General features: G+C 48.7%; 1 protein-coding gene across 1 annotated transcript in view; it reads left to right on the forward strand.

The window, feature by feature from the left end:
• Nucleotides 1–3,475: 3,475 nt before the first annotated feature.
• Jarid2 (jumonji and AT-rich interaction domain containing 2) overlaps nt 3,476–12,292 on the forward strand; it is a 218,842-nt gene continuing 210,025 nt past the window's right edge. The window contains exon 1 of the mRNA XM_026384570.2: nt 3,476–4,057. Within this exon, the coding sequence (XP_026240355.1) occupies nt 4,013–4,057 (45 nt within the window). The 5' untranslated portion in view covers nt 3,476–4,012. The remainder of the gene's footprint in view (nt 4,058–12,292) is intronic.

The following is a 12,292-nucleotide window of genomic DNA, read 5'->3' on the forward strand; positions in this document are numbered from 1 at the left end:
GGTTGAAGGCCCCTCAATCCCTGGTACAAAAAAAAGGGGGGGGGGGGAGGAGAATAGGTCAAGTGGTCAAGCAGCCAGGTTGAATTGGAGCTAGGACTGGAGTTGCAACTCTTGACAACACCATCTCTGACTTTAGGGTGTTTACTTTTTATTTGGAGAAAAGAGCTGGGGACATAGAACAAAATGCAAATGGGTGGTATGTTTGCATCCTTCAATGGAGGGAACCTCTACAGGCCCTTTGAACCTCCACAGACCCTGCTCATTTCAGCTTGTGTTCCCTTTAGGCCCCTTTTCCATGTTGCTAATGTAGCACTTTTTGTAGATGCCACAATTGATTGAAAAATCTGTCTTCTCTATTGAGTTGTGTGCTTCTTTACAAAGGACTGTGGGCTGTCTGAGCCTTGGGGTAAGGACAGTGGCAGCACATTGTTCTATGGAATCGATGTACCTAGGGAGAGATTCCCTCCCCCAAAGAGTGTTTTGAGAGGTTACAAATCAGGAGAGAGCATGAGACTTAGGGAACATTTAAAAAGAGGAGGAAAGAGCAAGGAATGGTAATATTTGGCCTGGCCAGAATGGCAAGGAAGGGAAGCTCATCAAGAGCCAGTTCTTTCACAAGAGAGACTTTGAATCACTTAAAGAAGGCAATCCATTTACCTTTTTAGGGAAAACAACCCTATATTATCCAAATATTTTGGAAATGAGCATATTTCTTCCTTTCCCCTGTCCTCGGGCCTCTGTTAATACAATGGCCTTTCATAAATGGTGGTAACCTGGAGGTGGTAATCAGGCAGGGGAGTTCACAGGCCCAGGATCCAGAAGCCCAGCAAACTGAGGGAACCCAGAAGAAACCTTTGTTCTTTAAGATCTGCCTGGGAATCCAGTGTAGTGGCACATGCATGTAATCCCAGCAATTTGGGAGGCAGGATTCCAAGTTTGGAAGCCAGTCTGGGCAATTTATGAGACCCCTGTCTCAAAACCAAAAATAAAAAGGACTGGAGATGCTTCCCAATGGCCAAGCACCCCTGAGTTCAACCCCTAGAATAAAAAGAACAAAAATTGCCAGGGTCCTGACAGATCAGACATTAATATACAGAAATCTGTTTAAAAAGATAATTTTTGTGGAGATAGTACCCAGGTCATAACGAAGAGACAGGTTTTTGAAAATACCTTGTGGCAAACTCACCATAAAGTCACCTGAGTGGTCAAAAACTATAAAATGTAATCTATTGGATCTTTCATAATAAACTGAAATAATGATCAAGTTTTGCAATATTTAGGATTCAAAGGGTGGTCTCTTTTTTTTTTTTTGATTGTGATTTGAACATAATCGAAAATTATTTAATTTCAGAAAGCACTTGATTTTTTGAGTAGCTAATGGCAATTATGAAAGGGCTTTTATTTTGGGGGGGGGATATCAGAGATTTAACTCAGGGGCACTTGGCCACCGAGCCACATCCTCAGCCCTATTTTGTATTTTATTTACAGACAGGGTCTCACTAAGTTGCTTAGTGCCTGATTTTACTGAGGCTGGCTTTGAACTCCTGTCTGAGCCTCCCCAGCCACTGGGATGACAAGCATGCGCCAGCCCCGTTTAATAAAAGGGTTTAAAAAAAAGATATATATATAAGAACTCCCAACGACGGGCCTGGTTCTGAGCTAAGGTTTTGGGGTCATCCAACCCTCCCATGAGATCTGTCACCAGTAATTCGATGATGAGGAAACTGGCAAGCTGGGAGGCCATCAAGTCACCTTTTAGGAAGCGGCCAAAGCGCCCTTGGAATGCAAGCTCCTATGTGGAGTCTCTAAGTCCTTCCTAGACAGTGTGGTTATCTCTTCAAGCCCTTTAAATAAATAAACCTAGCCGTCGCCTTCACTCCAGCGGGGAGCGCAAAGGCTGAAACACGAGGCCCGTGGGCCGGGAGCGTGGGGTGTCCCCCTCTCACCCAGAGGCGCGCCCAACACATCGCTGGAGACACTACTTTCAAGCCTCGGCTAGAAGCCGGGCTCGGACAAGGCCCAGGGCCACGCGAGCGTCCGCAAGTGGCCCTCACGGCGCGGCCCGCGAGCCGCGCCAGGGCCTGCTCCTTCCTCGGCCTCGGGGGCCAGGCGCAGGGCAGGGCAGGGCAGGGCAGGGCAGGGCAGGTGGGGCCAGGCCGCGCGCCCTGCGCCGGGGTCCCCGGTGCGTCCCACTTCGCTGGTCGGCGTGGCCGGGTCGCCGTAGTCCGGTGACTTCCACCTCAAGGTTTTAATCTCGCCGCGGACACCAGATCCCCGTCAGTGTTCTCAAGGCGGCCAGGGCGTCACGCCGGGCCACCAGCGCGCTCGCGGGCCGAGCCGGGGAGGCCGGTCTCCGCGGCCGCGCGCAAGGGCGACCTCGGACCACCCCGGCCACCCGCCGCCCGCTCGGTGCAAAGACGCAAGGCGCTGTCCTGAGGTGACACCGGCTGCACTGCAGAAGCAGCAGGCGCCGCCGATCAACGAGTTCGCACCGAGGATTCCTCTTGGTGCGTGGCCCAGTTTTCCTTAGGACGGGCTCCAACCCCTCCCTGACACCGCCCCCCGCGCCGCAACGCTTCGAGGCCTTCCCCGGGGAAGCCTCGCGTCCCTCCCCCGCCGCCGCGGGCGGTGCGCGCGCGATTCCTCGATTCCACAGGCGGTTCGCGCCGCGGGTGGGGGCGGGGCGCGGGCCGGGGCGGTCGCCGCCGGGGGAGGGGGCCGGGCCGGCCGGGGGCGGGCCGGCGTGGGGAGTTCCTCGCTCGCGGACCACACGCCCCGCCGGCCAATCCCGAGCCAGCCTCTAGCAGTGTCGCACGCGGGACACGTCCCAGCGTTTGTTGGCAGGGCCAGGGAGGGGAGGGGGCGGGGAGTAGGGAGGGGAGTTGAGTGACAGATCCCGCGGGGCAGGCTGGGAATTGTAGTTCTCAGCTCCCGTGGCCATAGCCATTTTGTAGTCGGGGGACTACAACTTCCAGAAGATCAAGGGGACCATTCTAAGGTGCCCCGGGAATAGGCGGCTGTCCCCGGGGCCGGGCGTCCTGGGGCATTGGTACCCACCTGCCCGGCTGCAGGTAGACGCGAGGGCAGTGGCGTGGGCTCGCGTGTGGCGGCTGTGGGGTGAGCGGCAAGCAGGGAAAAGGGGCTGAGGTGGAGCGACCGAGCGTGCCGTGCCTTGAGCTAGGGAGCCTCTCTCAATTCCACGCCTGGGCTCGGCGTGGGAGCGACGCCGGAACCCTTGCCCGGGAAGGGTTCGTCGAGGCTTCCTGGGTGCCAGGTCGACGGGGCTGCGGGGGTCTTCTGGACTGGGCCAGGGGCGGTGGGCGCCGGGGTAGGCGGGCGCCCAGTGGCTCAGCTGTGGGAGTTTTCGGCTGGCGTGCGGTGGGGAATTGCCCGAGGAGCCCTAACTTGTATAAAAGCAGAGTCCATTTAAAGTTGGGCTGGATAGCCTCTCTCTCATTGGTTCGGGGGCTTGGAAAAAAGAGACTCGGCGAGCCCTCGCTGTGGTGCTGCGCCGCCGCCGCCGCCGCCGCTGGAGTTGACTCTTCTGCTCGCACTGCTGCTGCAGCACAAACGTGACTTCCAACATTTTTTATTTATCTTTCCCTTTTCTTTTCCAAGATGTAACTACAGATCAGACACTAAGGACCTTCACGTTTCGCTGATGTAGTTTTTGGAGGAAAAAGGGGGGGAGTGAAGGGCGTCGGTTTTTTTTTTCTTTTTTTTTTGTGTATATGTGTTTCGGGGGAAATTTTCCATTATGAGTGTTTTACTAAAGTGAATTTTTTTTTTGTTTGCTTCGTTCGTCTTTGGCTCTTTTTTTTTTTTTCCTTCCCAAATTCGGATTTATTTCAAGGCGAATCTGGCTTTGGGGGAAGAGGAAGAAAAGTCGGATTACAAGATCAACCACCACCAACAACAATAAAAACCACCAGGATATTTTTTTGCAAATTTCTGACGGCTTTAAATTCATGAAGCAATTGTCCCCTTTTGCAATCAGCATTTGGATCTCAGAATGAGCAAGGAAAGACCCAAGAGGAATATCATTCAGAAGAAATACGTAAGTGCTCCTAACAACACATCCTTTGACTTGCAGTTTTAAGCAATGGCTGTGAATGTCAAGTTTATAGATAATTCTGCAGCTGAAGGGTTTTAAACACAGCGTCCGATAAGGCTGTTTCTTTCTTTTCTGAAAGAGGGCTTTTCAGGCAAAGTCGTGTCTGCCTAGTTTGGTTGAAAAAACAGATTGGTGTAGAGATACCTCAAGTGAATAAATTGACCTCGAATGACACAAACATAATCTAGTTTTAGATGAAAGGCAAGGGATTTTGGTGGAGCTTGGGGTGGGGGGGCTGCGGTAATGTAAGTAAACTGCATTCTCGGGCGGATTTGGCCCCATATTGCACTTTGCATGCAAATGAGCGTATGTTATTATTATTAATGTTATTTGGAAAATCGTGTAAGGCGTGTGTGCTGGAAACCCTTTAAGTTGCAATCGAGGGTCCGATTATGGCGATCTTCTCCTTGCACTGGCACATGAAATTTAATGTATGTGGTCGTTTGGCTTATCTGGTTTGTACCATGAACCAGTTGGGAATCATGTTACAGCGAATGCATTTGTTGGGATTGACTTTAATAATGAGGCTGGTTTTGTTTAAAAAAATTCATGGTTTCCAGTTTTAGGAGAAAAAGACACTGGGTTTAATGTTTTTAAGTATGTCTGTGAATGCATTTACGACTACAGATAATTTATCCTTGTTAACTGGCTTTCTGAAATTAGGTGATTATTCAGAGATTTAAATGGTTTGGAATAGTTAAATTTGTTTTGTGCATGGTACAGCTACGTTTTGATTGGCATGGCGATTGTTTTTGTTTTGTGTATGGTGGCTTTTTTTTTTAAGTTTGAGGGGAGGGAGCTAGAGGGGGACCGAGGGATTAACCAAATATGCTCTCTAGTGATGTGTGATTAGCTGCATGCTTTAAAGCAAATAACTCTTTTTTTTTTTTAAGAAAAAAGGTCAAATGAACATACACAAGGAATACAACGTTATAAAAAAGTTTTATTTAACTTCACTCGACAAATTGATGTTAATATTTTCCTTTCTGATCAGTATGAAGTGTGTAATGGGAGATGACCTTCGGGGCAGTGGTTTTGTAAAAAAATATATTTAATGGAAAAGCTGAATGCCTCTTGTGGAGGGTTGATTCCATCTAGACACGTAAACTTCAACTATGAAAGAAATGCAAGCCTAAATTATCAAGCTCAACTTACAAAGCTGGTCCATAAAGAATTTAAGAATTAAAATACATCCGCATTGCAGAGGGCTGGGTAGAATGCAAAGGACTAGTTTAAACTCGGGCTGTAGAAACTGCAAGGAGACAACCTTGCCTCGGAGCGTGGACCCCTTCCCGGGGCACGTCCGTTTCGGATGCAGCTACAAAGCAGATGGGGTAGAACTTGGACAAGAACCGCCTCCCCTCCCCTCCCCTCCCCTCCCGGACCGCGTTGAGTTGGAGATCAGCGTGGGGTGGGCTTTTTTTGTTGCCAGTGACCAGCGGGTCGTGTCGGTTCCGGGCGTCCGGCCGCAGCCCATGGCTGCGGCGGCCGCGAGAGGCAGGGAGCGAGTTAGCGCTGCGGGAGCGGAGCCGGTGCTCCGGACGTGCTCGAGCCGGCTGCGGCGGGGAGGGCGCGCGGGGGTCGCGGCGGGCTGGGCCGGGGCCGGCGGGCGCGCGCGCGGCCTGTAGGGGGCAGACTCCGGGCTGCGGGCGGGCGCCGGGCGCCCCGAGCCGGCTCCCGGGCCGGCGGGCGGGCGAGTGGGTGGGGCGCGGGGCGGTGCGGCCCGCGGGGCCCGGGCGGGGGCGCGGGCGGGGGCGTGCCGGGGAGGGGGCGCGCCGCGCACAGCTGCACGGCGCCCCCCACCGTGCGCACGGCCGAGCATGGCGGACGCGGCGGTCCTGCCCGCGCCCCGCGGCCTGCCCCTCCGGCGCCGACGCAGTCTCGAGAGCAACAGGTTAAGCCGGCGAGACGTCAGCGCGCCCCCTCCCCGCCCCCCGGCCCTTCCCCCGCCGCGCGCCCCCGCCTCCCGCCCCTCCCTCCGCCCCCCGCCGCTCCCGGTCCCCGGCCGCTCCCGGCCGCGTTCTGTTGTCATTGTGACGTCACAAAGGGACGGGCCCGGGTGGAACCTTCCCTCCTCCTTCGTGACGTCAAAAGTCGGGCGGGAGGTTCCAGTGCTGCGGGGCTGCGGGGGGAGGAGGGAGCGGGCGGGGGCGGGGGCTTCCGCGCAGGGGTGCCGCGGCGTGGGAGGAGGAAGAGGAGGAGGAAGAAGAGGATGCTCTCAGCCTCTGCCTTCCGCCCCGAAACGCCGCACGCCCCGCCAGGTGAGCAATGGAGGGCCTCTGGTCCCCAAACTTGTGCCTCTGGACCTGGTTCTGGAGCCTCTCAGCGGGTGGGAGCATGGAGCAGGCGCCTCCTTTCTGCAGGAATGTTTTCACTTCCTCACTTGCAGTTCTCCTGATGGTCTTGCGTTCCCACTGTGGTCACCTCACCCAGTGCTAATGGAAACGAAGGAAACTGCATTCGGGGAAAGTTTTCCTTTCTGGAAGGACCGTGTGGTGCATTTGTCCACTTTGTCACTTTAAGTCGTGTTGGGGGTGTCTTGCAGGATGTGGCCGGATGCCTTGTAGAGGGGATGCTTCAAGGCAGCAACTGTTGTTTCTCTGGTGGCCCTGCAGCCTCAGGTGGAGGGGCTCTCTTGCTGTGTCGGCTCTTTGCCTATGGAGTGGTTTTTTTTTGGGGGGGGGCAGGGGCGGAGTGAGGGAGGATTTGGCCATTTAGAAGAGCACAGAACTTTTTTTTTTTTTTTTGGCGGTATTGGGGATCAAATCCATGGGTGCATGCTAGGCAAGAGCTCCACCATTGGGTTACAATTCCAGCCCAACACACGACTTGAGTCTGAAGGTGCTCTGGGCTAACTTCTCAGTAGAACAAATGGCTCGCTTTCTGTCTCGTTCATTTTTCTGTAAAATGGGAAAATACCTGCCTTTGTTAATTCACTGAGTCATTGATACGATCTTGTGGATGGAAGATGTAAAACAGAGTGCTTCTTTATATGTAAGGTGGCCTTATTATTATTAGTTGAACCGGGTGGAAGGCAGCAGGTTTCCTACAATTGGTCTCAAAAGTCTTAGATGCTTGCCGAGTGCCATTTAGTTTATTGCCTTAGCAGAGCAGACTTTGGGGGTGTGATTGTAGATGATAGGCTTTGGGAGAAATGATTGTTATATTTCTTATTAAATGACATCCTTGAGAAGCTCGTAAATTGCAACATAATCTTGTCTTAATTGTGTCGGGCACGACTCCCACTACAATACCTTAAATAACTGGAAACATTTGCCTTTTAGAGCCCCAATCCACTTGGACAATAAAACAGTTGCTTGTTTTGCTCTGTGAATGTTTTCTCCCATTTCCATAGCTACTACACTGGTTGATTATTCTTAGGGAGAATAACAGGATAGCCAGGCTTCACAACTGTTTGGTCTTAGTTTTACAGCAGGTATGAGCTTGAAATAAATCTCTGCCACATGAAGATGTGATTCATGCAGTGGTGGTGAAAACCAATTACCAGTTTGATTTCTAGGACAGCTCAAGCAGAATTTGTACCATTAAGTTGTAAGTTTTAAGCATCTTAGTTTCCTGATTTAAAAATACAGTGTGACTTAAAAACTGGAATAAGTTTGCTTAATAAGATTCAAAGGCAGAATTTACAATAATTACATAGAGTTGTAAAGAAAAAAATGAAAAAGAATTTACACCCAACAGAGTGTTTTGGATTTATAAATTTTTTGTTGTACTGCTGATTGAACCAGGGGTGCTCTACTGGTAAGCTACAATCAGCTCTTTTGTTTGTTTATTTTTTAAATGTTGAGACAGGGTCTCACTAAGTTTCCCAGGCTGGCCTTGAACTTTTGATCTTCCTGCCTCCAGAGTGACTGGGATTACAGTTATGTATACCTGGCTGAGCTTTTTGGTTTTTATTTATTTTTTTTAACCTCTTTAACAAAAAATGTCATAAGGTTATTTTGCAGTTATTGTAGAACTTGCATAAGTTAATTAATTGCCACATTTTTTCTTTCCTGAGGTGTTCACATGGCTTTCTTCTTGTTTCTAATAGTGAAAAACCTTGCCCTGCCCATGGCAAGTCTAAGGCAGAGTCATTTTAGCATAATGATGACCATGCAAAAAGCACTTGCTGTAGGCGACAAAAGTAATATAGTCAAGTACAAAGTATGTCACTAAAATTCAAAATGGAAAATAACTTTGTCTGAAAAGTTCAGCTTGGTTTATTATTACGTGGGTCATTACCCTCTGTAACTAATATTAGACTTGTATGTCCTCATAGCTACTGCCCCAAATAGCCAACCAGAATTGAATTCTTTTGTACTTAAGAGTGTGTAAATCATAGTTGGTTAAACCAGTCCTTGTTGCTGGATTGAGGGCAATTGATTCACTTCCAAGTGCTTTGGAAACACTCCAGTCTTAATAGATATACCCTGCTCCAAAGTTTTAAACTTTCCTTTTTCAGAATGAGAAAATCTTTTGGAGTATATAACTGAAATCTATTACATTCAAAGTAGAAAAAGTACGACTTTTTTTTTCTCCTTTCAAAAAAGACAAGGGAAAACTCATACTAATCCTACTATATAAACACTTGTAAAGGCTAAACTGAAGGGTTTTTTGGTGTGTGCTGGGGATGGACCTCCATCCTCACTGTCCTCATGCTACGTAATGCTCTATCACTGAGCTGAATTCCCATCCCTGTGGTGAATTTAATCTAGTGTTCTGCCCTCCCTCGTGATGGTGTGTCCATTCAGACTCTTGACATTTTTATTTGAATTCTGGTTATATTGTTCAGTCCTTTTATGTTACTGGTCCAGGCTTCCCTAGGATTACAGTTTCGCCTCCCCTAACCACCTTCCACCTACCCAATTTACTTGCCCTTGGGGGCAGAACTTCCTGGCTGATACCCCAGTACACAGCTTCTGGCCAGTGGGCAGCTCTGGGATGTCCCTCTGTCCTCTTTGGCTCCCACCCAGAAGGCTTGCCAAGTGTCAATTGTTTGTTCCCAAATCTGCTTATTCCAGTTGGGCTTCTTATTGTAATTGCAATTAAATATTATGTAAACCTTGAAATAAGTGTGAACAGAATTGGTTTCTATGAAAACTTATAAGTTGATTGTTTTGGGTGAAGACTTGATAAAAGTCCTAAAACAACAAGGCTTTTAAATTTTCTGGATTCTTCCACATGCACTGCTTTGTAATTCATCCCTGCCTCCACCCCTTTTCTTTTTTGGTGGGCTAGGAGTCTAACCCAGAGCCTTCCAGAATGCTAGACAAGTGCTCTACCACTGAGCCACATCCCCAAACCCTGATCATTGTTTTAAGACCCAAACTTCAGGTACATACAGATATCTTTCTCAGCTAAAAAGCATAATGTGAAACAACCCTCAAAGAAGTTTCATACTCAGAAATAAGACCATAGCTCTATATGAAAAGATTAGCCACCAAAAGCACGTTTGTATGTTTAAGGTAAAAAAAAAAAGTAATCTTGTCTTATTTTTTAAATAAAAATTTCTTGCCTGCCAAACTTTTTTTTCCATTAAAGAGAGGAGAGAGAGAGAGAATTTTTAAAAAATATTTATTCTTCATTTTTCGGTGGACACAACATCTTTATTTTTTGTGGTGCTGAGGATCGAACCCAGTGCCCTGCGCATGTCAGGCGAGCGTGTTACTGCTTGAGCCACATCCCCAGCCCCAACTAGCCAACTTTTGTCCCTGTTACTCTTGAGAATGGTGTTTCTAAATGTAGAAACATTTAGCCTTAATTCTCAAACATAAACTATATTCCATCTAATTTGTGCAGGCATAGGTAAAATGTGGCCTTTACCCTATTAGGCAAGTCTTCTACTACTGAATTATCCCCGGGGGCTGGGGGGCATTTTAAAATATTAGTGTCAATGGACTTATTTATATCCCGTGCTGAGAATCGAACCCAGTGCCTCACACATGCTAGGCAAGTGTTCTACCACCGAGCCACCACCCCAACCCTCTTTATTTTTTTTTATTTTGAAACAGTCTAAGTTGCTGAGGCTGGCCTTGAACTTGGAATCTTCTGTCTCAGCTTCCTGAGTGGCTAGGATTACAGGTGTGCCATCACTCCAGGTCTTTTGTGTTGGAGACTGAATCCAGTTTTTTATGTTTTTGAGACAGGTCTCATTGAGTTGCTTAAGGCCTCCCTGAGTTGCTGAGGCTGGCTTTGAACTTGATTCCTCCTGCTTCAGCCTCCTAAGCAGCTGGGATTACAGGCATGTGCCGCCACTGTGCGGCTTGGCTTTCTTGGAGTCGGGGCAGGAAAGGCGTGTGTTGTACAGATGCAGATGTAGTCTCAGCCGGCATGGTGTAGCCAGACTTGAGCCAGCAGACCAAGCTAGCCTTCTTCAGCTTTAGTCCCCCAGGGCTCTTTCCACTTATACCAGTTTGTCTACTCCCAGTTTCACTGTTGTGAGGTTGCTGCCCATCTCCCCTGGGGGCCTCCCTCTGCTATTTGAAGAAATGCCCCAGAAGCACTGTGATTGTACAGAACTGCCACACAATACTGGCCTTTTTTTGAAAGCCTTGTGAAGACCCAGTCAATTCTGAAATAACCGCCCACATTTATGGATGGTTTCCATAGCAAGTTCACAAGAGGAAAAAAAAGGGGGCTTTTGAGTTCATTTTACAGAAGGGAAAACTAAGTCTGTTCGTATGGTTAAAGCCTGCATCTCTTCCTCCGTCTTCCCCCTTCCTCCAAATTGGTTGAACCCAGAAGCGCTTTACCACTTAGCTATATCCCCAGTCCTTTTTACTTTTTAAAGTAAAAAATTGTTCAGGCAGGTCTTAGCCTCCTGAGTATCTGGGGTTACAGTGAGCGCCACTGTGCCCTGTTGTCTGTGATTCTTAGTTCAGATGAAGCAGGTGAAATGAAAGATCCATGTAGCTCTGCAAAGGGGAGAAAAGGTCTTAAATGGCTTTTGCCAGCCTTCAGAGAGGCTTTTGGCTTAAGAAAGTTTGGGAAGTGAAGATGATTTTTTCCCCCTTTCCAGTTTCCCAAAACCAGGAGAGTATCAGTTTCAAGTGTGGGTTTGTGTTTTCTTGTTGGTGATGGCTAGGGATGAACCCTGGGCCTCCATATGGTAGTCCAGTGCTCTTCCACTGAGTTTCTGCCCCCTCCCTCAGTCCTGTTTGTTGTTTTTTGAAGCACCAGTTGGTGGAGCTACCCGCTTATCCCCAGCTGGCTGTCTCTTTGAGTCATCCTTGGAAGAAGAGCTGATATCCCAGTACCTGTTGGGACTGGCTGGTTTGTGCTGTTTGTTTGTTTGTTTTTGGGCTGTCCTGTGCATTGAACTCAGGGTCTCCTGATGCTAGGCAATTGCTTTACTACTGAGTAAAGAATTGTTTTAAAATTTTATTTTGAGACAGGTCCTCACTAAGTTGCCCAAGCTGGCCTCAAATCTGTGATACCTTTGTAGGTGTGCCATTACACCTGTAATTTGTGTTATTGCTTTTTAAAATGTTTTTAGTACTGGGGCTCAAACCCAGGGGTACTTAACCGCTGAGCTACCTCTCCCCCTTTTTTGGTTCTGAGACAGGGTTTTCCTAAGTTGCTGAGGCTGGTCTCAAACTTTATACTGAAACAGCAGCCCAGATGTTTCTGATGCCTGAATGTGGGAGATCTTTTGGCATCTGTTTTATTGCTTTCTTTTTAATCTGGGTAGCTTTTTCTCATTGTTTCCTAACTTCCATTTTGGGGAGGGCTCAGTCTATAGTGGTGATGTATATTATCTCTTGGTTCTCATTTCTGCCAGCTGTTGAAGTGTTTGGTGCCTGTGGGGGCAGAAACAGGTGCCAGGAGGAAATGAGAAGGGATTAGGACTGGACATGTGTTTCTTGCATTTATTCCTTCCATAGGTTTGTAGGGGTGCTGAATCAATGCTTATTCTGTCGGGCAGTGGAACGCTGGCTTTGTGTATATGCGTTATTACTACTAATATGGGGGCTTTGGGCATGAAAGGCTTGCTGTGAGTGTACCGGGGACTTTTTGGTAATGGACAAGATTGGGAGTGTGAGCTAAGGTTTGGCTCTCTGTTAAACTGACTGTGTGTCGTTGGGCATGAAACAACCTCACTGAATACTTCCTCATCCAGAAAGATTGTTCTGAGGAGTAGGGTGCAATGGCGCACGTCCAGAGTTCCAAGCCAGC

Source organism: Urocitellus parryii, chromosome 8 (assembly GCF_045843805.1).
Source record: "Urocitellus parryii isolate mUroPar1 chromosome 8, mUroPar1.hap1, whole genome shotgun sequence".
NCBI classification, from domain to species: domain Eukaryota; kingdom Metazoa; phylum Chordata; class Mammalia; order Rodentia; family Sciuridae; genus Urocitellus; species Urocitellus parryii.